Source organism: Tiliqua scincoides, chromosome 2 (assembly GCF_035046505.1).
Source record: "Tiliqua scincoides isolate rTilSci1 chromosome 2, rTilSci1.hap2, whole genome shotgun sequence".
In the NCBI taxonomy this organism is placed as follows: domain Eukaryota; kingdom Metazoa; phylum Chordata; class Lepidosauria; order Squamata; family Scincidae; genus Tiliqua; species Tiliqua scincoides.
Window position 1 is genome coordinate 62416985 of NC_089822.1, and position 27473 is coordinate 62444457.

The following is a 27473-nucleotide window of genomic DNA, read 5'->3' on the forward strand; positions in this document are numbered from 1 at the left end:
TTGACACCATCATCTTGAACCTTTATTTGAAATCCCATGTGTATGATACCATAAGCCTTCACACAGCTAATCCCAAGACAGTGGTGTTGGACCTCATCTCCTGGCCCACTAGGTATTGTCTAGGCCCTTAACCCAATAGAAGTGAAAAATTCACACACAAAAGTCATTTCTCTCTGTAGACTTGGATGATTCTCTTCCACACCAACGTAGAACTGCTATCTTCAGTTTGAGGTGTCATTCAATTCAGTTATTTCAAGCTAGAGCAGGAAAATCCTCAGGATCATCGGGATTTGGAGCATTGATGTGCATCTAGGAGGAAAAACACATGTTTTTCTTAACTGGGTTATAGATTAGGCCATCTTAATGTTAAGTTTTATCTCTGGTTCCAAGTTGGTGCTACACCCAAGCCAGTAGTCTTTAAGGATTTCCTATAAACCTGTACTGGGAAATACCAGTCACCATTTTAACTATGAACAATTTCATCCACTTGACCTGTTTGACTGAACATAAACAATTCCTTTCAAATTTTAAAGATTCATGAATACTGCTAAAGGTTCAACATTAATGACTGTAATGCTGTGCACTGGGCTGAGCACAACCCCATTCAGTCACGAAGGTTCTCTGGGAGACCCTTGGTCAGGCAATCTCTCTGCCTATCCTGAATTCATTCTAGTTTTCTTCTAGGAGAGTGTTTGCTGGTATTTCTTCTGAAAGGTGTCCCAGTGTAAAAAGATGCCGAACAGGGAAGCGTTTATTCATTTTTTGCTATGTGAACCACTCTGAACGTTTTTGTTGAAAAGCAGTATATAAATATTTGTATGAACTTCTTGGAGTGGTAAAGTGTATTATGCAACAAAATGAAGAGAGGTTCCTTCTCCCAAAGGGACTCAAGAGACAAAAAAAGAACGTTTAAAAAAATGCTCAGTTACTATGCATGAGGGTAGTTGTTCTTTCCTTACAACCTTGGTGCCTTTTCCTCACCTCCAGCACACTGTTTGTCCTCTACACCCAACACCCTCCCCCACCCATCCATCTCAGCCTACCTTCAGGTGATGCAAGTATTCCAGAAGTAGAAACAGGGACAGAAGTTGCAAACTGCCTTACTTCTCACCCATTCTTATTACTAGTACACAATCCTTTCTGATGCTAGACCATATGAGTCACTAGCAGGCGCCTGAACACTCTGAACATTGTCCTCAGCATGTGGCTCAGAGCAGCCGTTCCCAATGTTTGCAGTGCCACAGCCCACCTCTGCAGTGGGTCACTATGCTCCTGGTGATGATGGAGGCCTCTCCCAGCCTAATAACCTCCTCTGCAGGCCGCAGAAGCCTTCGTAAGCCACTTCTCATTTTCAGAAGAAAACCATAAGTGGATTCCAAAAAGTGAAGTGGCTTCTATGAAACTTCTGAGGCTCACAGAGTGGGTTGCTGGGCCCGGAGAGGCCTCTGGAGGATCCAAGGAGCAATGGGGTTTCATTGCTTAGAATAGCCCCACTACCCCAGGACAAACAAGGACAAGAGCAGGTAGGAGGGCCCAGATTGTGACCCACTATGCTTGCCAGTGGGTTGCAATCCACACTTTGGAAAGTGCTGGTTTATTTGGTCCAGACAGCTGACCAGTCAACCTCAGCTCTATTCCGTTTTCATCTTTTCAGAAAAAAGTCTGCAAGTTTGACTATACAATATGTACTTTAATTTATCCTTCTCTGATCATAAAAAGGGCCCTCAGTTGCACTTGCTGGATCCAGGAAGCAGAGTGGACTTGACATAATACTCTGAACACCATTACCATCACTTCAGGCCTTGGCCCTGAATCCTCAACTCTCCGGATATTTCCACGGCCCCCTCGCGCTCCTCTGGCTCCACGGCCGGGACGAGGCAGATTCCCAAAGTTAATGTCCAGCTGAGAAGTAATGTCATTCGCTGCTTTTCGGAAACAGTGATAATCATCTTCAAAATCCTCCTTCAGGACCTGGAATAGAATTTATCTACTTTAAAAGTTCATAATCTGAATGTTTTGCTAAACCAAAGGAGCACCAAAGGCTTCCTAGATGCTGTGGGAAAGAAACAGGAAATGAGACAGTCGTCACTTGCTAAGAAAATTGCAACAGCTTTTAATTTATTTTGATTAAAATGTTTACCCTACTTTAAAAACCAATCTGTCATAAAACGCAAGGTAGTACAACCAATGAAAACTAAACAAATAACCAAAATCTAAGCAAGCAGCCCCTCAAACAAACAATTCCCAGTACCCAAAACTCTGAAGGAAGCTTACCTTAGTCAAGCATCAAAACAACAGCAACAGGAAAGTGGAACAGATCTCCCTAAAAGCAAGTTCTATAACTGTGAGGCCACTATCCTGGGTCACCACCCACTAAACTTCAGCTGGTGAACAAATTTAGTACAAGGACTCATGAGGAAGATCAAAGTACAAGTAAGACATTATGAGTGCAGGTGAACATGACGGCACTCTTAGTTCACTTGGTACTAGTGATGAAGTTCTCTAAAGTGTGCTACACTGTTGGCATCAACTAAACACCTTCTAATCATATTGTACAAGTTTATCAATGAATCATATCCAAGTTACAGAGATGAACTGCGGCAACAGGTGTTCGCTTTGAAGTTTTATGGACCATCTCTTTTGCAAAACAGGAATTATGCCCATGAAATCTGTCCAGATGTCATGCTGAACAGTAGATGGCTTGATTTAATATCTTTAAAATATTATACATATGGAGAGCTGTTGGTGTGTCAAAGCATGTCAATTTCTCAATAGCAGTCAAGTGCAAACCAAATTTATGTGGTTTGTAGAAAAGCTGCTTGGTTCTTAGAAACCTGAACTCACAATTTCAAAGTGGGAGGACTTCTGGTGCTTTTGACAAATTTGTTATGTCGCCTCCACCTCCTCTCATCCAATTCCCACGGTTGCTATCTCAGTGAAGTGAAAACTTTATTTTACGTCAGAAGCACTATACACAATGATAAGGTTTCTATTTAACTACTTAAGCAACAAATTCATTAAAATAGTCTCTTTTCCGCAGGACTAAATTCAACATGATGTACACAACATTACTAAAGCAATATTAAAATGAAATACTTAGAAAGTTCAGTAAATACAAGAGTTGATTAATATCCAGAAAAAGAGGTATAAGAATGTCTTCATTTGGGAGAGGTTGCCAGGTAACCTATCTGGACATGGAGTTCCAAAGAGAAGGGACAACCACAAAGAAAGCCCCCCCCCCCCCCACACACACACACAAACACTTCTTGATCTCACAACAGTGTATGAAGGAAGACAATTTGGGCATATCCACTGATCTCAATGGACTGGAAATAATGCAAGAGGCCCCCCAAAAGCCGGGTGTAGCAGCTGAAAACTAGTAACTGTGCCAACAATATTGTAACTTCTATGGTTTGTCTAAAATTCCAAGCACACAAAGATATCAGACAGATCAGGATGTTTAGAAAACTCCAGTTTTGTTTTAAAATTATTCTCCAAAAGACATTATGAAGAACTGTGGTGAACACAGAGATAATCTACAGAGAGATCTCAATGCCAGGCTGTGAACCCATCATAACGTACTAGGAAAATAAAACAAACTAGAAGGCTGTTCACATGTTCACAACCACTGCCCATACCTCCAACCTCAACGTATTCAGCTGAAAGTATATGCATAGATATCTATGCACATACAACTATCTACACACAGAGGCTCCCATCTGCATAATTAGAGACTTGGCAAGAGGCCGGATCTATGTTCACACAAGGTCTATACATGAGCAGATGTATATTCAGAGTCCTTTGCAGAACTTCCTTAGAGGTCAGGGAGACAGCCTAACACCATGATCCTTCTTTCCCTCACCCCAAAACACATATCCACTAATAGGTTTTTTTCTATGTGGATACGAGATGCTTAACTAGAGACTATATAATGCAACAACTGAACTACTAATATGCAGTAGACACAAACCAAAATAGAAGCAAAGTTGTTTCTGTTTGGTCATTACAATTCAGTTAGGAAGAGCAAATGGAAATGGGTCACTATGTGGCTCAAAATATAGAAACGAGCTGTTGCTGGGACAAATTAGAAGTTCTAATTGTGTATTTCAAGTTATTCAGAATATCCTCAATAAATATAAATCTCAAGAGAATAAAGTCAGAATGTTCTGTTTTTAAACACAGGGCTAAAAGGAAGAACCCTCTAGAGTCTAAGTTAATGCTTACATCATCTCTATATTTTGACTTGTGAATCACCACTGCTTTGGAAGGAACAGTGGTTTCAGGCTTCCGGATGTTGAATTCAGGCTTTGGTCGATTTTGTTCCTGGAGATTTTTCCACTCATCCAACGTCATCTCTTGAACTACTTCTTCCACTGGCTCTCCTTCAGCAACTCTAAAGGTTTATAGTTGTAAAGTAAAAACCATTAGCCTGTGAAATGCTAGGAAAGGAAGGGTACAACTTTCTGGCAGAAGGCTACTTAAACTTTAAGTACGAAGCACTATACCAACTATACCTTTTACAATCTGTGATAGAGTTTATAAACTAAGGAAAACAAAGGCTTTGGACATAAACCATGACATTTAGATATTTAAATTCTGATTGGACAGTTAATGCTTATTGCTAACCTCACATTTTCAAGGATTGTGACAGAAGGCAGGTTCCCAGGCTAATGGCTTACATTAAACACCTATAGGATGCCACTGTTATCCTTTATGATGAAGATTCATAATGTGTGCCACACTTTTCCAGTACTGCAACAATAGCAGATGTTTCACAGACATGTTTTCTGACTTTAATACTTGATTTTTTTGCCATAGCTAAGCAGCAATGCAAGTCTAGAATGTATGATCAAAATCTCCCTAGTACATTCGCTACATGTAACGCACATGACAGACATATCCCTGACTTGAAAGCATCCAAGGGTTTTGCCAGCCCACAAACCTTTTTGTTAATGTCCCTGCCCACTATACCCTATTGTCAGATGTTTGTCACCCGAATCAAAACCTGTTCCAACTCCCTGCAAATAATCGGTTATTTACAAGCAAGATGCATTCCCATTATAATCATACATCTTTGCAGAAAATATATAAGAACTTGTTATATCCTGTCCCCCTTCCTACACACAAACATGCACAGCTGCTGCATCACCACCACTGTTAAATAAACAACAGAATTAAGGTAACTGGGAGAGCACTCTTGTCAAGCTTGACTTAAAGGACAAACTCTTTTGTTATCAAATAGTAGTTTATTTAGCATACCCTAGTTACTAGTCTATTCTAAAGGATTGGAAGAACAATAACACGAGTCAGCAGTAAACTGCCCTAAGAACAACAGCCACTTTGTATTAACCCCAGATGCTTTCTCCAAGGTTAGAAGTACCAAGGTCATGTGTTAGCATAACTCAACTACAGAAGTCTTTTTAACACATCCCATTAATCTTTGCCTGTTACCCAAGGTGAAATTCTTTTAAGGCTTCAAGGAGAATAAATGAATCTGACACTCATTCTGTAAACATTTGACTTGTACGCATTTCATACTTTAATTTAGAAAAAATATATTAAGGGCAATTTCAAACAAGCAAAATGTGGAACTCTATTACTTCTCAATGAGTCATTTAAATCCAACAGCACACTATTAACAGGAAAACTGTAAGCAGGCTATTAATATGGGGACAAAACTGAGCTATCTGCGATGGAGGGAAGGTGGGCACATGAGGGAGAGAAATGAAGGAAATACAAAACTGAATTCCCAAGATAGAACAGTGTGGGTGAAGGCTAGCAGAAATGCACATGGCAATAAGAAATGTGAAGAATTAGCAGACCCTTCCTATGCACCGTTACAACTCTACAATCTCGAAAAAGTGGCTCTCCATGGAGTCACCTCCAACCTTCACACAACAGCCCTGTTCAGATGCAATGCAAGTCTTTCTGCTCTCCCCTTCCTCCTCTGTGCATGAGGACAACAGCTAATGATTGCAGGTGAGGCTGGAACAAGCCACCATTTCCCATTTTACTTGGATCCCATAATTTCATATTACATCTAAATTGGGTTATTCTGTCAACACATGATGGCAAGCAAAATTCAAATGTTATAAATGTGCTATGGAATTTCACTGCTGGCTATGACTGCTCTGGAGAGAAAGACAAATTAAGTAGACTGGGGAGGTACTTAAACCAAAGAACAAATTTAAACTGGTTGACAACTGGCTGTACTTAGCCTGTCCACTACCTAAAAGTGGATAGTTTGGGTTTGTCAAACATATACCTTGCATGATGTCCTAAATTCCAAACAAGCCTACTTAAGCATCATTTAAGTGTTTCACAACATTGCAAGCCAAAAATATCTCTTCTACAGGTGTCTATTACACACACTGCACAGAACTTGTTGCCTTGTACACTGTCCTCATACAGGAGGTGGTGAGGAATGTCACACACACTTAAGTATGCACCATTCAAAGTTTTACATATGGCTGATTCCAAGTTCTGGTCCAGGGGTGTCAAAATCATTTCATACAGAGAGCCAAATAGCATTCATGATACCTGCTGAGGGCCGGAAGAGATGTCATCAGGCAGAAGTGATGTCGTTAAAAAGATCACAACCAAAAATAAGAACCTTTTCTCACTTAGGAGATCATTAGCTTCAAATGACAGAAGAGGAATTACACAAATCTTGATCATATTTCAAGAGATAGGAGAGCACAATTTTCATGTGGGCTGCTCTTTCAGCAGTAACATCTGAGCACTGCTCAGTAGCTGAGAGACGGATAAAAAGTGTCCGCGGGCTGCATTAGGCCCCCAGGCCTTACATTTGACACCCCTGTTCTATTCCAATCATTCAGAAGCAAGTAGTTCGAAACTTCTTGTTAACCTAAACCAGGGATCTCCAAACTTTTTAGCACAAGGGCCACATCATATATTCGACATGGTGCCAAGGGCCGGAAAATACAAGGAGAACCAATGTGTTAGGAGTTTGATTGAATACAATAAGTGGGTGGTGGTGGAAGGAGGAGGAGAGCAGAGACAAAAACTGAGTTTCACAGGAAGACAAGGGAATGGATTTTGAAAATACATCAAGCAATCTACAAAGCAAATCAAACTTTTTTTGGTCTCAGTTTGTGCTCTGTATAAGTTTAACACAGATATAAACTTTATATTCCATGTCTCCCAGCATGTATATTTCTCATTCACCCACTAGAGGTGCTGAAATGACAGACAGCACCTCTAGCAGCTGAATGAGATATAAACATGCTGGGAGACCTGGAAGTGCACCTTTTGAGCTATTTTTAGCTCCGAGGGCTGGATCAAATCCTCTGGAGGGACAGATGTGACCTGTGGGCCAGGGTTTGGAGACCCCTGACCTAAACTATCATGTAAAACCTAGTAAAAGGCAAGTTATGAATCAGTTAGTTTTAACTGAGGAATGGCAATCAGCAAGATTGGCAAAATACATTTTTGCCCACTGGAAGAGAGGCACAATGTTCCCATCAATGTTTATGAGAAAGCTCTTTTGATATGCAGTTAAGCACAGTCACTTCAGATTCTGATATCAGCTGCAAGAGAACAATATTCAGCTTAAAGAGGAATTATGCAAACAAAGTACCAGTACTGTCAGGCATCTCATGGAAGGGCCTGCAATAATTATTACAAAGAATCAACCCATAGGAGTTCCTAGTGAGTCAAATTTTCTAAATTCACATTTTATACTGTGTAACTTGAAGTCCTATCAGCCACTGCTGAAGTTTTCACAGCTCCCGGGGGGACAGCTGGGTTCCAGCAGCACAGGATGATCACAGCTGATTTCCAACACTGGAACATGACCATTTTTCCAGGGCTCTCCATTTGCCCAATGTAGCCAGGCAATAAGGTGCTTACATAGTAACGCTGCAGCACGCAATGATCCTTGCATCACTGTGCGTGGAGTATATGAGAGCATCCTAAGAACCCCCGATTGTGGGTAAAGGCCAGTAAAAGGGGAGGGAGAAAAGCTTTAAAAAGGGTTTCAAGTACAGGGTCTGTCTAACTTGCGATCCACTAAGTCAACCATTTATAGTGATCCATTAGAGTTTAATAAATTGGGTTGTGGTGTTGCCATCTGCCCAGGACAGCAAATCAGGGAGCTGTAACCTGCCAGATGCTTGGCAATATTTGGGTGGTGGGCTATGAAAAGATTGGGCAGGTCACAAGTTAGGCAAGCCTGAAAAAGATCATCATATGAATGTGCAAAAGTCACAGCTTGTGCTTCTGCAATTAAAAGTTCCTTTGAGAACAGGCTGGTAATCAAGAATGGGTGAAGCACTCTCAAAAGCTTGTGGCTGCTACACAGCAGTATTCATTCTGTGTTCATGTTAAGACAATTCCAACCTGCTTGGCATAATAAAGTTTCCCACCAGGTCAGTGTTTCCAGCAGTGACCTAAAGAACAAAACATTCAAAACCAGCTCATACTTAGTGGTAGATTCTCCTTCAGGTACTCCTGGATGCTCTTCTGTTTCTGCAGACTCTTCCATAGGAGCAGCCTGTTCCAATTCACTGTAGAAACAGTAATGCACACCTAGTCAATCTGATGGAAAGGACAGTTGTAGAAAACCAAACTGTTCTGCCACTTTTTGGGGAGCCATCTGGTGCATCTGAAACATACCTTTCTCTCTAAGTGAAACTCAAAGAATATAGATATTTGCAACAAAGCAGCACACCTAATAATGAACTTAATGAAAAAAGTGGCACAATGCCTTAACTTGCTCAGATTAAATAAAACACTCATTAGAAAGAAATCCACCTACTTTGCCCTCTATGCTCTCTCTGTGGCACACAGCTGCCTGCGGTCACTAAGCAATGCCCCTCCAGTATCATTATGGATAGGATTTATCTCGCAGCAGGACTGGCATGCCATATATCCTGCATATCCTCCAAATTCAATGGAAATGAAGTAGCTAAATAATGCATGAAGCACACAAAAAGGCAATGTCCCTTAACTGGAAAAAATTCAAGGTGATATCACTACAGTCAGGCTATCTTTAGAAACATTTTAGAATTTAACCCACTTTTGCCCAGCCCACAGGTGTACACATTTGATCCCTGTTGTATATAAGCAACACTGGGCAGAAATGGTTTAAAAGAGCTCCATAGTTTACTAGAACAACTCATTTTAATTCTATTGTGTTTTTTTTGCAGAAGTCATCTTAACTTTAGGAAAGGTGGGTTGTAAATAAAATCAAAAGCATCTCTCTGCTGCGCCACCTGAGCAGAAACAGTCTGGCTGGCACAAGCTGTTTTGCCACCCAATGAAACATCCAGATGGTGCCCCTTCCTCCATCCAATCCATGCCAGTGGATGAAGAGAGAATTCTGGTAAACTGCAACTGTATTTGTGAATATAGAATACAGTAGAGAACATGCTCCAATAGTAATATTCCCAGATAAAGAGCACTATATCTAGGCTCAGTGAGCAAAGGGTCAGCTGCCAGGAGGGTGGAAAGGAGCTTGTTATTGGGAACACCTGTGTCTGGACTCTAGACTGACAATTGGCTCCTTCTCTCTGCAGGTACCTGCTAAAGCCTATGGCTTGCCTGAAGCACGAGCCTAAGGGCAAGAGCCAAAGGGCTCTTGGCCCGTGGCTCTTAGCATGGGGATCGTGCCCAGAAGATCAAAGTTCCCTTCCTGTTTGGTGGACTGAAACAGCAGTGGGATCATTCCTCCCCTTCTAGCAGCAGGGGAGAGAGGAGTAGCAGAAAGCCTTAGGGCAGCAAAGTCTCTTTCCAGCAGAGGAGTGGCCTGTGAGACATCCAGTGCTAGGCCTGCCTCGCTTTTATCCTTTTATAAGCAGCCCTGCTGGTTGTCTCTGTCTGTATAGGCCAGTCTCAGAAGGTGGGTCTCGCCACATGTGTTTTTTCTTAGGAGGGAGCTCAGGGGAAGGGAGGGGTGCCACTATCAAGAGAGTGACAGGCCAGGGGAGATATGGGCGTGGGGGCTGGACAGGCCATTACAGAAGAAGGAGAGTTCATCATAGGCAGATTATCTCTCCTTCTGGTCCTTCCCCCAATTCTCGGATGCCTGGTGGTCTTGGCAGTGAGTCCCTGGATCTGAAGCTGCTGTTTTTGAATGCCAGGTCAGTGAATAACAAAACCTGCATCATCCGGGATTTAATCCTAGATGAGAAAGCTGACCTGGTATGCATTACGGAGACCTGGTTGGACATGGCAGGAGGAGTTAATCTCTCCAAACTTTGTCCACCAGGTTTCCAGGTGTTGCAACAGCCAAGATTGCAGGGATGGGGAGGGGGAGTTGCAATGGTCTATCGTGAGTCCATCTCCCTTACCAGGTGCCCGGTGCAGCAGTTTGCTGGGTTTGAGTGCCTGCATGTTGTGTTGAGAGGGCCGGACAGGATTGGGATTCTGTTGGTGTACCGCCCACCCTGCTCCCCAACAGTCTCCCTGCCTGAGCTGACCGGGGTGATCTCGGGGGTAGCATTGGAGTCCCCCGCCTATTAGTGCCGAGGCATCTGCAGCAGGGGCAGCTCAGGATTTCAAGGCTGCCATGACAACCATGGGCCTATCCCAGAAGATCTTGGCCCCGACACATACTGCAGGACACATGTTGGACCTGGTGTTTACAGCTGGGCACGGGGGTAGTGATCTGGATGTAGAGGAGATTAAGATTACTCCGTTCTCATGGACAGATCACTTCCTGGTAAGATTTAGGCTTGTTGCGGCTTCTCACCTTCGCAGAGGCGGGGGACCACATTCTACGGTCCACCCCCAGAGGCTAATGGATCCTGAAGGTTTCCTGAGGGCTCTGGGGGATTTTCCCACTGCCAAGACTGGCGTCTCATCTGAGGCCCTGGTTGACCTCTGGAATGGGGAACTGACCAGGGCAGTTCCCATTCCCCAGGGCAGTGGATGAGATTGCTCCGGAGCGACCTCTGCCACGTTGCAGACTCGAAGCGGTTCCTTGGTTCACTGAGGAGCTGCAAATGATGAAGCGGCAGGGCAGTCGTCTAGAGCAACGGTGGCAGAAAACTTGTGATGAATCCGATCCGACACGGAGTAGAGCTCATTACAGAGCCTACTCTGTGGCGGTGGTAGCAGCAAAGAGATCTTTCTTCTCTGCTACCATTGCATCTGCTGAGAACCATCCGGCAGAGCTGTTCCGTGTGGTACGGGGCCTCCTCCATCAGGCCCCTCCAGTAGATCAGGAGGAACACAAAGTCAGCCGCTGTGACATGTTTGCACAACATTTCGCAGATAAAATTGATCGTATTTGTCACAACTTGGATGCCACACTGGCAATGACAATGTCCCCTTGGCAACTGCTTGTCCGGTGTTGTGGGATTCTTTTCAGCTTGTACAGCCTGAAAATGTGGACAGACTCCTTTGGAGTGTGAGGTCATCTGCCTGCCTGCTTGACCCTTGCCCAGCTTGGCTGATAAGAGCTGCCCGGGTGGACTGGCTGAGTAGACAGGGAGGGTGGTCAACTCTTCCTTGATGGAGGGGAAGTTACCACTCGCTTTGGAACGGGCAGTGGTTCGCCCTCTCCTGAAGAAGCCCTCCCTGGATTCCACTGTGTTGGATAACTACCGGTCAGTCCCCAACATCCCGTTTCTGGGCAAGGTAATTGAGCGGGTGGTGGCGTCTCAACGCAAGAGGGTCTTGGATGAAGCGGATTATCTGGATTCTTTTCAATCTGGTTTCAGGCCAGGCTTTGGGACAGAAACAGCCTTGGTCGCCTTGGTGGATGACCAATGCAGGAGACTGGACAGGGGGAGTGCGTTCCTGTTGGTCCTGCTGGACCTCTCAGCGGCTTTTGATACCATCGACCATGGTATACTTCTGGGTCAATTGGCTGAGTTGGGAGTTGGAAGCACTGCTTTGCGGTGGTTCCGCTCCTACCTGGAGGATCGGTCCCAGATGGTGGTACTGGGTGATGTCTCTTCAACACCCTGGCCCTTGAGGTGCGGGGTGCCACAGGGTTCAATTCTGTCCCCCATGCTATTTATCATCTACTTGAAACCGCTGGGAGAGGTCATCCGGGGATTTGGAGTGGGGTGTCATCAATATGCTGATGACACCCAGCTCTCTCTCTCTCCTTTCCTCTAGACTCCAGGGTGGCAGCTGAGGTCCTGGAACGCTGTCTGGAGGCAGTGATGATCTGGATGGGGGCTAACAAGCTGAAATTAAATCCAGATAGAGACTCTACTGGTTCAGAAATCCTCGATGCAGGTGCTGGACTATCGGCTTGCGCTGAATGGGGCTGCACTCCCCCTGAAGGAGCAGGTTCGCAGCTTGGGGGTCCACCTGGACTCACAGCTGCTCCTGGATTCCCAGGTGGCGGCTGTGGCTAGGGGGGCCTTTGATCAGCTTCGGCTGGTGCACCAGCTGCGGCCGTACTTGGATCATGCAGACCTGGCCACGGTGATCCATGCCACCGTGACATCAAGGCTAGATTATTGTAACGCGCTCTATGTGGGGCTGCCCTTGAAGGCGGTTTGGAAATTGCAACTAGTGCAGAATGCGGCTGCCCGTGTAGTTACTGGAGGTGGGCGGTTTGACTCTGTCAGTCCGCTTCTCCAGAGGCTGCACTGATCACCCATTCATTTCAGGGCCCAATTCAAGGTGCTGGTTTTGACCTTTAAAGCCCTATACTGCTCTGGGCTAGGGTATCTCAGAGACCGCCTACTCCCGTACAATCCGGCCCGTCCTCTTAGGTCATTAGAGAAGGCCTTTTTACAAGTGCCGCAGCCTAGGGAGGTACGTGGAGTGGCGGCAAGAAATAGGGCCTTCTCAGTAGTGGCACCAACACTATGGAATTCCCTTCCCCTTGACTTAAGAACTGCTCCCTCTCTTGAAACTTTTCAGTGAGGCCTGAAGACCCTTCTGTTTAGACAAGCCTTCTGAGTTCCTGGACTTTTTAACATCTCTTAATATTTAACATCTGTTTACAGGCCTGATCCTTTTTTAATTTGCTGCACTATGCTCTTATCTGACTAGTTTTTATCTGACTACTGTTTTTACAACATGTTATTTTTCATCTGTTTTAAACTATGTTTTTAATGTTCTAACCTTGTTTTGTAAGCTGCCTTGAGTCCCTTCAGGGAGAAAGGTGGGGTAAAAATAAAGTATAATAATAAATAATAACAATATATAACTAAAAATTGGTGCAATCAGATAAAAAACTGCACAGATTTTTACAAAGCAGTATCAGGCTGAATGACAGAATGTGAAATTAAATGAGCACAGAAAGAGTGCTTTCCCCCTCAATATTAAACCACTGTAGCCTGTTCCCACATATATACTGCCTAGATCTCAGACAAGTTTGTTTTTAAAGAAGATGGTCTCTATTAATCAGGCAATGATGTTTAACAAATACAACAACTCTAAGCCTTTCATAGGATTTACTTCTGTTGGTGTCAAGAGGAATTTTGAAACATACAAACTGCTCTTAATTTCAGATGCATGACAACGTGTTGTAGTTACTCAGTTATGAAAAGGTTTTCTGCACATTCTCAGGGATATTCTTTCCTTCTCACGTTCTCTGGCAGAGTCCTAGCCTTCAAAGTCTTCTACATAGCTATATACACACTGAGTACAGTATAGATGGAACTTGCAGTCGTGACTATGACTCTGACATTGTCAACATGCAACATGACACGACCTTCAGTTTACACTACTTTCCAAAAATGTGGCATGGGAGAAGAGCTGAGCAAGTGATTTGCATCATCTGTGAATAGATTTCTAACAAGATTTGTCAGATGCAGTCTCTGATACCTATGAGCTACAAATCTCTAAATTGAAGAGCTTCATTCATAACCAACAAAGTAACATATGCATCACTTGGAAAGTGTACTGGCAAAGATTATAGTCTGGGACAACTATTAAAACATTATTTTACCTCAGATCATCTTTAGCAGCTCCCCAGTTGCGAGCTCCATTTCCACCCCTTTTATCTTCTGCTCGGATTCCACTAGAAACAGAAACAGCAGTATTCTTTTAGTTCCCTTGTCTTAGGGATTTCTATAAAAGCAGCTACACAAATGTATATTGTATAGGTCTTTCTAGTTCCCACCACAAAGACTCACTATCATCTGCAAACTATTACTATCAGGATGCTAGATAACAGTGCACACCAATCACTTACGTTTTGTCACTCCCACTCTGTCTGTCAAATTCCCTTTTCCCGCGCTGATCAAAGCCATTGAAAGTCCTATTCATTCCACCTCTGCCTCTGCCTCGCATTCCACCTCTTCCTCCCCCACGACCTCTCACTGGCCTTTCCCGATCAAATCGGTCTATTGGTCTGCAAGGTAAGAAAAAAAGGGTACAAAAAGCATATATTAACAGGCAATGCCACAACAATGTATTCAAACTCTATACACAAGACAACTTATCCACTTTTATTTAACTCCTTTATTTCTCAACAAATTTGCACCAAATATGATAGGATGGCAAATGCTGTTACCTAGTTCCTTTGTGCCATACTTAAATACTGGAGATAAGGTTTCAATTTCATGAGGAATAGATCATTCAGGGCTTGTTAAGCCCTTGAGGTTAACTTTACACCTACTAGATGTGCCTATATAATATTGTGGCTGAATACCCACTCACAGTCCTTGACACCATAATAACACCACTTTAAAAGCCACACACAAAACATAAGCACAGAACTGATGTCTATCTCTACTTTCCATACAGCCCAACCCTTAAGAGTTGCTGTGCCAACCTAACCACCATTATAACCAGTCACCACAAGACATATTTACAACTAAGGTTCAAAAACCATACAATATCAGATTCAGCACCCAAATATTGATTTTCTTACCTGAGAAATGGGATTCCACATTCCACACCTTTTCTATAGACACACCAAAGACATGTTTATGTTAAGAAAATCTCCTGCTCCAATTAGCAATCCATAGAATCCCAAATCTGACACATGAAAACAATGGCAACTAGTCAACAGGAGATACATAATCCAGGAAATTGTTAGCCAAAATCACTGTTTCATTGATCACCTAAGAGAGGAATTTGCTGCAGTTGAACAAATTGACAAGAGTAGAGAAGTTGTTCTGAAATGCCTTTGAAGGCCACCTTGTATTGCCTTGCATACCTTTCTAGTGCAAATTCAGCTTGCCGATCTACTTCATGAGGACGATATTCCCTGAAAGAAGGTTTCCAATCAGCTTTATCCTGCTTTACTTCTGTACCTCTGGTATCATTCCATCCCTGCTGTTCTCCCCTTTTTGGAGCTCGCTTCTGGCCTGTAAGGACACAACATGTACTTTTTCAATTCAGAGCACACAAAAAATCAAGCAAATTATAGCAATCATAAAATACTGTTTGCCATTATCCTCCATTTATCCACTTATGTATGCAATTCGTAACTTTTAACCAGCTCTCTCCTCTCATTATGACATTAATTCCAAAATCAATTGTACAGTCATTTCTGACTGTAGCTTATACCCAAGCTTATTGAGAGCTAACCTCAGATTGTGACTCCACAATGATTTCTCATAAGACTACTACATTTTATCAATTGCCTCAACAATTCATTTGTGTAGCTGGCAATGTATTTGAACTATAGACCTAAATGGCGATCTGGATTTTTAATGGATGTGCCTTTTTTGGACTTATAACGTTGGATACAATCTCACACTCCTAGTAAAGCTTGGCAAGTTGGCTACTACTGAAATACCTATAAAACTAACGTGTTATTTCAGACAGAACCAATCTGCAGAACTCCATCAGAACTGGGTGAATAAGAATGAAATATATAAGACGAATAAGAACATGGTGACAACATAATATATTCATTAGGAACTTTTAAGATCTGGTTAACTGATAACCACTAAAGTTCACTGTGACCAAGATCAATAGTGCAATTCTCATTTTCTGGCTAGTAAACTAGACATGCATACCATATAAGAATATAATCTTGCTCTCTGATAATTTAAAAAAAATGGGCCAGATGTAAAGTGCATTTGTGTCAGTTTGTGCTGCTTGAATCGTGTACACTAGCAGAAGCCAAACTCTCGATCACTGTGCGTGTTGGAAATGTGGTCCCCATCTGGACTGCATCCAACTGTTCCACCCTCGGGCCGAGATGTCCTCCTCATTTGGGGGACAGGGATGCACTGGGCAGTCATGTCTGCTGCCATCCCAGAAGACCATGTGAGCATGTGCATTGAAAATGCAGATGCAAGAAGTACTTCAGCCAAATCAAAAGCAACAAGCTGAAATTTAACAGAAGGCATGGCAACAAGAGATTTTTCCTTGTGTACCAACTTCTTGCTTCAAATCTTTTCGGACCTAACGTAAGAATGCAGATGCCATTTCTGAGTTTTCCAATCAATTTATGGATATTAAGTATTGAAATCACAACATTTTAATAAACAGTGTATTAGCATCCAATATTAGCATTTCCACTCACATGTTCTCTAGCTGATGGTATAAGCTTCCAAGCTAAATAATATCACCAAAATGATTTAAAACTGTGGGATAAGAGGTTACACCTACAGACTGAACACTACATCAATATTCACAGGAGAGCAATTTTTGCCTCCCTGCAAAAACTAAAGCTTCACATAATGCAGAGTTGTTAAATCTAGCCTACTATCTCTTAAAATTCAAAATACACAGAAGAGATTGCACATATCACAAAACAGTGCTTTATGATATAATTGCTTACAGATGGACAAAAAAGGAAATAAATGAACAAACTGTTGAGAGCCAGATAACTCTATGCACCAAAAGGTGTATTTGCTTCCCCATGACTTTTCTGTTTCATTTCAGAAGCCATTATTGATTGTTACTATTTCAGATATCCAGATAGAGATCTGACTTCATGCTACTGAAAACAGTAAACTTGTTTTCAAGTTGTTCTAACAGCAGAATAGCACCAAAGCCAAACTATCATGTAAAGCCCAGTCAAACATTTTGCTAGAAATTCAGTACAAGTGAAACAAGTACTCTGTAAAAAAGTTAAGTAAAATCTAACTATTCAAGGGGCCCCAGTTTTTGCTAAATATGTTCATCTGTGCAATGTCTTAGAAGAACCATTAAACATAAACAATATTCAATATCGGAGACCTGGTTAAAGTGCAACTCTCACAACTGCTGACAGTTAAAAGCCAAGTTGTACAGAACATATACCTCAAAGGCTACATGAAACAATTCTCACGCTTTGCAGACAGAAGCAACACTGAAAGAACATGTACATCTTGATCTATCACAAAAACATTGGCAAAGTGGTGAGGCAAGCTTGCAGAACAGCTTACAATCAAGATGCACTAGCTCCAATTAAAGTTGCAAAAGCGATTAGACAGGAAATGATTAAATAGGAAAGCACTTTTATTGAGTAATTTGAGGACTGTCAAATCCATGCTCTGAACATTGCTTGTTGTTGTGAATATGATTCTTTATTAATCATGCATCAAACATAAAAGCATTGTCACTCAACCAGTTCTCAATTATTGTTTAAAAAAAGAAGTCAAGTCATAAGCCAACTGGAAGCACAGTGAGATATCAGACCAACCCATTCTTTTCCAGTGAACTTGGAACATAAAATGGAAAAATTACTTTACAAAGGATGTTGGAGACCTATACAATTGCAACCTGCCTCTTTTCCACATGCACCTTGGAATCTTCAGGGCAGATCTCCAGACTGGGGAGGAAAAGCTTCAGGAAAAGTGAAAAGAGAAGTGATGTCAAATAATTCTGACAAAGGCAGCCTGAGAACACTTGACCACAACAAGAGCTGCACATTGTTCAAAAGGTTCCTTTCAAAGGTTATCTGCAGTCCAGTCCAGCTGGCAACACCCACATTTTCTGGAATCAAGGGCTCATCTACAGCATATTATATTGTATTGGCAACCTTCAGTCTCAAAAGACTATGGTATATCTACAGCATAATTTGAGAGAATTAAACATTTGGTTTTTACGCTAACCAATAGGGCTTTTACGCTAACAATATCCAAATATCCTGCAAGACCTGTTGTAGTCAGTTTACATTTCTAATATTCCCATCAGGGAGTAAGAATAAGTAAACATACTGTAAATAAATATCAATTTTATTTAGATTTTTATTGGATTAAGAACCCACTTTATCCAAGTGTTCAATAGCAAAATGGATGTTAAGACACACTGATCATATAAAAATGAAAAGGAGGAACTGAAAGCATGGTTATGATCCCAATAAAAATCTAAATACAACTGATTTGAATAGAAGCATTATCACCCAAACAGCTCTCCGTCATTACAGATTCTTACTTTTCCTTCCAGCAGCATCGTAAGACTCCTGGACATAAACACACACATAATATAATTGCACACTATATTCTAACATGTAAGTGGCATTTTGTGTCCACTTTTACAAAAAGGACCCACAACTAAAATTATTTACTTGATAAAATTTTGTGTTTCTCATTATTTTAATGATGATGCTAACTGCATATTGTGAGACGCTTTGTCTTATTTTACTATGCTGTCTCCCCTAAAATGCCAGTTTTAAAAGCTGCAAATTTTATACTGCTGTCATTCCATAGCAGAAACATTCATTCTTCATGATGGCTCCACATATTTATTTATTTAAAATATTTCTATCCCGCCTCTCCTGAAAGCAGATGCCCAAGGCTTCTTATAATTTATAGATTAAAAAAATTCCAATATACAGTGGAGTTAAAAAGCAGAAAATACAATACAACAAAAGAAAAAGGAAATACAATGTTGGAACACCATGTGGAAGAAGGTAAAAATAACTCAAGGACTGCTATAGAGGCACAGGAGGCAGGCAACCCAAAAGCAAAACAAAAATGTTTTAAGCCCTTGCCAAAATGCCATGAGGGAGGGGGTAGATCTTAATTCCCCCGACAGGGAGTTCCATAATTCTGGTGCCACTACTGAGAAAGTCTGCCCCCATGCCACCATCCCACTAACTACATACATATGAAAATCAAATACATAACTGATATCTACAACCCTACAGAAGGGGAATCTTATCAGAATATGCAGTTTTCGGCACCCGATTACAAGAACAGTTGTTCCAGCCCTAAACTGTTCTACGTCATCATCTACATACAGCAGAGAAGACAGAAAAAAACCAAGAAAAACTGCCTAGATAAAAGTTGTGGATAAAGCAGCATCTACAAGATGGAGACTTCAATTTGTTACCATGTTGTATTCAATGTACAACACAAGCATGCTCAACAAGGTGATTCTGCCAACATGACCTTGGGATTGCCTTTGTCACTTTCCCCTCTTCTTCCAAACTGTTTCAACTTTAACACCAATTTACAATAATTAGCAACTCATTCAAAAAAGTTAGGGCCATACAAATAAAACACAAGCATTCAGTTAAACAGCTGCTATGTTGCTTTCACAATATTAAACCCAATTTCTGAACCAGGAGAAATCACCAGCAGCAGCAGCCATGATACAAACCCTTTTTCCAGGTCACAAAACCTTTCCTAAACTTAGTGAATCCACTGGATGACAAACACCTAATTTAAGGATGCTCAAGTGCCCAGCATTCAACCAAAGTTACCACCTTCATCTTATTAAATAGTAATTGGATGTTGCCAACAGAGGCTTAGAACGGTGGTTCTCAAACTTTTAACACTGGGACTCGCTTTGCAGAAAGACAATCTATCTGGGATCCACCGGAAGTGCCAATATCAAGCAAATTAAAATGAGTAATTATAAATAATTAAAGTAAAACAAATAAATAAGGGGAGATGAGATGGGGAAGCCAGCCCTTTTCCACCAAGCAAATTCTCTGTAGCCTGCCTGCAATAACCTCAAATCCCACCTCCCAAAAAACAGTAAGATTTTCAGCCATACCCTGTGCCCAATTCAATTTCTTATATTTAAACCAGTTCAGTGTAATTTGGGATGAAACCAGTTTTAAATCCAACATGTTTTTTTGTTTGGGCTGAGATTCAAAGCTTCCTTCTAAACAGCATTAAAACCCTAGTGATGAGAAGAGGAAATAAGGCAAAAACAACCCTTTCCAATAAAACAGTGGTTCCCAAACCTATTAGCACCAGACCCCACTGTTTAAAATGATACACTATCAGGACCCACCTAGCTTTACAAGTCTAAAAAAGAAAAAAATTCACCTTACCAGCTCAAGGCTTTTATTCCCCCCCTTCCTTACTGTGTGTGTGTGCGGCCGGCTGCCTTCTGGAGCATTTGCTGAGTTCCACTTTCATTGTATTGGTACTATTCTGACATCCTTGCATTCCCCTTTGCGCGACTTTCAACATGAGCCAAGGCATGTTTGCTTACTTGCAAGTAAACTTGACCATACAGCTTGGAGGGAGGGACTTCCTTCTCAAGTATTTTTGGAAGGCTGTGTTCATCTGCTTGGGACCATTCTGATAGTGTTGGATTCCTCTTAGGCTGCCCTTTGGAATGGGCCAAAGCCGTTTCCCTTCTAATGAGTAAATGCACAGTGTGGCTCGGCTGCACTTTCCATAGGGCTCCATGCATTTTCTTTCTCTGTCAGTTTCAGCTTCCTGACCCACCAACAGGTTGAAACGCAGTTTGAGAAACCCTAGCTTAGAGACTTCAACTAAACAAATCTTTATTCACTGAGTTATCAGTAGTTTTAATCTGCCCATAAGGCTAAAGTATTTCAACTCTCCTTTTCGTGAGGCTTTTTCAAGAAGAACCTTACAAACACAAGGCAACAGATCCTAAAATCCAACTTTTGAATATCCAAGCATGTAAATAAAGTGCTGCAGCACCAACAGGGAGGAAAACACATTTTTCTGCTATGAAGATAAAGTCATCATGGTTTTTATTCTTCTAAAAGTAAAGCAAGTGGCATAAATTTCTTCCAAGGCTACTAAAGTGCAGGTGAGGGTAATCTGAAGGAGTACAAATGAAAAAGACACGAATGCTGAGAGGTTCACCTGAAAAGTGTCACACCCAAAATCTGTTTGGAAAACTTCATCTCAATGAAGGTAAGTTGACAGAAGGCTAAGCATGTCTGAGGATACTAAACCAACCACTGAAAAATCACAAAGAATCTAAGAAGCAGCTAAGAAGCCTTCAAGAGATTTATGTAGCAATTTCTTCTTCACAGAGATAACATGCGCTGGAAAAAGAATGTTCTGAATCATCTGAAGTGCAAGCACTGGTGTTTTTTTTTTCCTGAAAGCTCACTGCACAAGCAGGGGATTTGAGCAGCAGGTTTGAATGTGGGGTATTTGTGAACAAAAACAGAAAAAAAATTAAACTCTTTACTCGAATATGTGTGGTTTCCTAAACAAAATTACTTCAAAGTAATACACATACACACAGGGTGTCTCAAAAAATGTACACACATTTTAATGAGCTCGAATTCATGCATACTTCATTGTAGAAAACCTGTAACACTTGAACATCTAAGGAAGCAATTGAAGAGATATGTGTAACCAGCCCAACCCACATGTTAGTGAATGCCTGAAAATCCCTTAGTCAACAATGTCAGTAGTGTATAGATGTCGGTGAGCAACACTGAGTACTTGGTCTGATTCATGAACTAATTAATTGGGACAAATTATTGCTTCTGCGTACACCATATACAACATGTGTGAATTATATCATAACAAATTTGACACTACAAAGTGTCTGAACATTTTCCTGAGATACACTGTGTGAATATTTAACATGTGGTCCCAAGACAAGTGAATTCATGCTTGCTATGATGAATTCTAAACCCTGCTATGACTAATTGCCCTTTCCATGGGATACCGGAAACACAAAAACAAAATATGAGATGAATGGTTGTTAATTTTTTCCAAATTAAAAGAAAAAGCCAATTCCATGTTTAACTACATGGACTTGTCATGGTCAATTCTCCAAGACAGAATACACGGTACATGAAATGTGTCATTGGATGCTTAATTTTGTTCAGATTAAACAGAACTGGGTTTGTTTGGAACAGCAGCCCTCTCACAGTAGCCTCAGTGAAAATCATGCTACTGAAACTAGCATGAAACCAGGAGGAAAGCTTCCTTTGATGCCAATGGCAGCTTCTCTCTTGCAGTTAATAAGGTCTGTGGTTTTCCCACAACCCAGATTGGCCAGTGGGTGTGGTTCCACTCTTCCCTATCCACATTTCCTGAATGCAGGAAGAGCATAGGACTGTGGACTCAAAGGAGTAATTACTCCTGGCTCATTAACTATTTTGTCATAGCACAAAGCTCAGAATACTGGTTCAGCCTCAAAAGAAGCACTGTAGGTATGGCAGAGATATCAAACAGACCAGATGCATGTTTTATGAAGAAAAGGATCACTAATATAAACTCAGTCACAAGTCCTTTTACCTATCACAACCACTGAATTACTGGGAGAGTGGCACAATGCTAAGGCATTTTTAGCAAATATCCATAAACAGTTCTGGGTACAGGACAAACAAGTCAACAAGAAGACGCAGTTGTCCATCTTCCTTCATTAAAGGAGAACATAATAGTTTGGCAACTGTCAACATGTATTCATCTCCTGCTTCCCTGCAGGTTTCATTTCTGGAAAATTGCAGTGGCATGTAAGAATACCACCACTTAGCAGGCCACCATGAAAGTGTGCAAAGCTACACGTTTTCCTGCAACTCTAAAAAGTTTGTGCTGTCATGGCTTTGCTAGAAGGTTCCAACTTGGAGCTCAAGAGCAACAATATACAAAGGAAAGGGCTAGAACTGCTTGTGCTTCTGGTGTTCTATGCATTTTCATTAATACATATACACAAAAAAACTGATTTCATGGTTCACATAAAACCATGAGTTGACATAAAACTTTGGAGACTAATAGTCTAACTGCACAGTTAGCATTCTGAGCAGGGCTATACTACCTTGTGGAGGGGGAGAAACCAAGAAAATCTTAAGCATGGAAGCAGCTAGTAGACTACTGCTTGTATCTCAGATGTCTCAAGACTTGAACAACAAAGAACAGATCAAGTGGTAGCAGAGATATCTTTCAATAGAAATACAGTACGTGATCTCAACCTGAAGGTTGGACCAAGCTAAGCACTCATGCAAATGCAAAAGGAATAACAATGAGGGAATGAATGTTGTAGCAATGGGGCAAGAAGCAGTAGCAACAACTGCATATAATGAATGTTGCACATGACATACAAAACTATGTTAGCCTTCTTGGTGTTTATAATAAAAAATTCTTTTACACGTACTAAAAAACTCTAGAAGGGAAGAGTCGGGTATAAGCAAGACAACACCAGAATTAGTTGGTGCTGCCACACCTTCATAATAGCTATGTCAGCAAATGAATTAGGCACTTTAGGAGAGTTACTCAGCAGGGTGAGACATGCATGTCCTGGTGACACATATGCTCAGAGAAATAACGCTATTTCTTACAGGTTACATCAAAGAATGTGGGCACATCTTTGCTCAGGATTATGTTCATGTATTGCAGAGAACAGAAAATCAATACTTAGAGATGTTTGTTTCTGGTGAGTAAAACAGGTTTACATCTTAAGTTTTACTGAACACAACGGGCTTACTTCTGAGTAAGATAGTTTTCAAACACCTCTACCAAAACTGCTTGACTGGAAAATATCAGGTAGGTTAAACCAGTATGTTGGAAGCATCCTCTACCACAGCGCCCTTCAACCTCTTTCAGCACAGACTGCGGGAGTCACTGCCCTAAGTGTCTGACTTTAAAAACATGCCACCCTCTTATTGTACGAGTTGCTCAAGGCAAATTGACAAAACCACCTCTGCCCTCAAAGGGCAACCCTTCTCCCCCACTGCTTTTGAGTGCTTATTCTATTACAGGGGTGCCCAAATGCACCCTTCTCAATGCAGCCCTCAGGGAGCCCCCAGTCTCCAATGAGCCTCTGGCCCTCTGGAGATTTGTTGGAGCCCTCACTGAGATGCAACTGCACTCAGCGTGAGGGCGACTGTTTGACCTCTCATGTGAGCTGTGGGATGAGGGCTTCCTGCACTGCTTGCTGTTTCAGGTATGTGATGCAGTAGCGGCAGCAAAGGAAAGGTCGGCCTTGTGTTGTGCAAGGCCTTTATAAGCTATTTCAAGACCTTCATTCATTCAAATAATCTTTAATATATTCATTTATGTAAACTTATGTACATTTATTCAAATCTTAAATTTAAATTAATTCTTTTCTTCCCTGGGCCCCCAACACAGTGTCAGAGAGATGATGTGACCCTCCTGCCAAAAACTTTGTACACCCCTGTTCTATTACATAGAGCTTAGGTGTATCCATGTAGGGCCTGATTCAAAGCTTAGTCTAACCCCACAAAGGTTCAGCCCAGTCGTATGCATGTCTACTCAGAAGTAAGTCCCTAGAGTCAATGGGGCTTACTCCCAGGAAAGTGTGGTTAGGATTGGGCTGTGAAAGAGCAGCTTGGACCACAGTGAGTCCACCCCACACATCGGCCAGCCTGGTGGAGAGGTGTCTTTTCCACTGATGTGGTTAAGCGGAAGGGAGGATGGGCGAGGCCGCAGAAGAGGCACTCGCTGTCTCTCTCTGAAGGCGGGGAAGAGACGCAGCTCCAAATTGCAGCCACGCTTAATCTTAGGCGCCCCCGCCGGCTTCGGCACCTGCTGCTGCCGCCTCGCAAGACGCCACAATCGCCCAGGCGACGCCGGCCCGCCCCGCGCAGGAGTGGAGCCACAAGGCCGCAGCAAGGCGCTGCACCTCCTCCAGCGCCAGCCCTGCAGAGAGAGGGCAGACTGCGGAGGGCCCAGGCGGCGGCGGGTCAGCAGCATCCCCGCAGCAAGCGCCCGCCCATCGCTGCCATGTGCTGCCTGCTTCCTCACAGGAGCCGTCCGACCCACTCCAGCTTCGCTCCCCCTTTCATGCTCTGAGCCGGAGGGGGGAAGCACACCAAAAAAGGCGCCAAGGAGAGGGGAAGCCGGATTCCCAGCCCCCTCCTACGCCTGTCTCCTCAGAAGCAAGTCCCCTCAGAGTCAATGGGGCTTACTCCCAGGTAAGTGTGGCTGGGATGTAGACTTACGCCGGAGGAGACCCGCTTGGGCTGCGCTGCGAGGAGCTCGGCCCGACTGCGAGGGTGCTACTCAGAAATGAGGCGCACGGACTGGGCGCGGCGAGGGGCTCCTTCGAGGAAGCGCGTGGCTCGCCTTCCTGCGGCCCGAGCGCTCGGCGCCTTGCCTCCTGGCCACCTACCGGGCGCGGGGGGGCTCTCCAGCGGCGGCAGGAACGGGGAGGCCTTGCGCTCCTTCTGGGACTCCCTCTTGGCCGCGGCGGCAGCGGAGGCGGCGGCGGCCCCGCCGGGGCCAGGCTTCCTCCCCGCGGAGGCGGCGCTGGCGGCGGCCTCCTCGCGTCTCTTGCTCTGCTGCTTGCGCCGCTCCGCCTCGCGGAGGATGTCGAAGGGGTCGGACTCGTCGTCGAGGAGCTGGTGGAAGCGGTTGGCGACGGCGCAGCCGAAGCTCTCCTGCATGGCTGGGGCGGCGGCCACGGGGCTGGCCAGCGCGCCCTTCATCCTGCGATCGCGGCGCGGCGCCCCGTCCCTCAGCGGCTGCGACAGAAAGGAGCCCGGCCCGCTCAGCACGGCCCCAGGAGCCACGCCATGGCCGCTCCCGCCCCTCCGACTGCGCTGGCCAATGGACGCGCCAGCTCGGCCCCCGGGCCAATCCGGCGCCCCGCCCCGAACCTCACACCCAATAATGCTCCTCGACGACGCTCGCCGCGCTCGGCCAATCGGTGTCCTGGGCTACTCGACCAATGAGCACACGGAGTCCCCGCCGCTCGGCTCGCTTTCCCACGCTGCCAGCCAATGACGTGGGCGTTTGTGGCGTCACGTGGCCGCCTTTCTGGCTCTGAAAAAGGCAGGTTTGTTGCAACGCGTGGGGCGAGCAGTAGTCCTGGCCACGCCTGTGATGACCGCCTGCTTGATTAGAGGCTGAGCGCTGGTGCTTCAGCAGCTGACAGGGACTCGGTGCAGAAAAGGGAGAAGTCCTGCACTCAAGAAAAGTTATCATTAAAATACATTATAAATATATATACAAAGTATAATTTTATATATACTTTATATATAACTATAAATATTATATATAATATAAGTATTTTAATATTATATACAGCATTATACATAACTATATATAATATAAAGCATAATTTTACTCTATAATTTATACTTATACTTTAAAGCATAATAATATATTATTATTATAATTATTATTATATACTTTTCAACAAAAAGTGGTTCACAAAGTGGTTTGCACTGCAAACAAATCAGTACATAGCTCCCTGTCCCCACAGCTTACAAAGAGGTGGAGAAGACACAGCAGCCACTGGAAAAGATGCTGGGGCGAAGAGGGATAGGCTGCAATCCTATCCACACTTTCCTGTGAGTAAGCCCCATTAGCCCCATTGTCTATAATGGGACTTACTTCTCAGTAGACAGGCATAGGATTGGGCTCACAATTGCTTACCCCCTGCTAAATGTAAAGAGGACACCACTTTAAAAGGGGCCTCTTTGCCCAATTAGCAGGGGTATTATGTAGATTGTTTTACATAAATATATGTTTGGTTCTTATTCTTGAGGGTTTTTTGTAAAAGCTGTGACCTCAGAAAAGTGGTATAGAAACAGTAAATAAAACAGAAACAGCCACACTGCAGTCTGTACAACACTTTTTATGACTCGTTAGCCTGGGAAGGCAGCTCATCTGAGAGAAGGAAAACTCTGATCCCAAACCTCCGCTGCCTTGCGGCTACATCCAGTTATGGAAAAGGCTTCAGGAGTCAACCTCGAGACAAAATCCGGAGCCGGAGTCCCTGAGGCAGTTCATGGCTGAACACAGTCACGTTCTGGCAACTCCTGCAACGTCGCTGGAACCAACCGTATTGGCTTCTGCCTTTCCATTGGACCATTTCAGCGACGTGGAGAGGGGGGATATGCTGCATGGGTAACAGTCTATCCTCCATATCTACTCTACCCAGGCTTTGCGCACTGGAGAGGACACTCTGTTCCAGAACACTATTCAGAGTGCGATACCATAGTCTTCCGAGACTGAAGGATGCCAACAACAACAATAGTTGATGGAAAGAGACAACAAAGGGCCCAATCCTATCCAATTTTCCAATGCCGGTGCTGCAATGCCAATGGGGTATGCACTGCTTCCTGTGTTGGGGAGGCAGTCACAGAGGCCTCCTCAAGGTATGGGAACATTTGTTTCCTTATGTCAGGGCTGCATTATGGCTACACTGGTAGTGAAAAGTTGGATAGGATTGGGCCCAAAGTACTGTAGCTTTTTTGAGGCCTGCTGTTAAGCTCAATTTTATGTGATCACCACAGAGCTATAAAAGTAGCTATGTCAATTATTTAGCTCAGTTTGTTAATAATAACTGTTATATTTAAGAAGGATCCAGCAGAGTTATCACTTCAGGAAAGCCATATTGCTGGGACGAATATGCTTCAATACAGCTTCAGCATTATATTAATGGAAGCAGAATCAGAGCCCTATCCTATGCATGACTACTCAGAAGTAAGTCACATTGTAATCAAT

At 43.2% G+C, this 27473-nt stretch overlaps 1 protein-coding gene across 1 annotated transcript; it reads right to left on the reverse strand.

Moving 5' to 3' along the window:
• On the reverse strand, positions 1–25570 carry HABP4 (hyaluronan binding protein 4). Its single transcript, XM_066618601.1, has 8 exons — positions 25132–25570; positions 15098–15248; positions 14129–14287; positions 13883–13954; positions 8445–8528; positions 4225–4393; positions 1789–1971; positions 1–309 (listed from the first exon to the last, which is right to left on the reverse strand). The coding sequence occupies exons 1-8, from the start codon at positions 25445–25447 to the stop codon at positions 253–255; spliced, it is 1191 nt and encodes a 396-aa protein (XP_066474698.1). The 5' UTR covers positions 25448–25570; the 3' UTR covers positions 1–252.
• Positions 25571–27473: the final 1903 nt, after the last annotated feature.

What these genes read in the sequence shown, in the direction of transcription:
- HABP4 (XM_066618601.1), bottom strand. Translation starts at nt 25,447, where the DNA reads ATGAAGGGCGCGCTGGCCAGCCCCGTGGCCGCCGCCCCAGCCATGCAG. An exon ending in CAGAGTGGGAGTGACAAAAC is followed by an intron (nt 13,955 to 14,128) that starts GTAAGTGATTGG and finishes TTCTGTTTCTAG; the next exon opens with TGGAATCCGAGCAGAAGATA. An exon ending in GGCCAAGGCCTGAAGTGATG is followed by an intron (nt 310 to 1,788) that starts GTAATGGTGTTC and finishes TTTTCCTCCTAG; the next exon opens with ATGCACATCAATGCTCCAAA.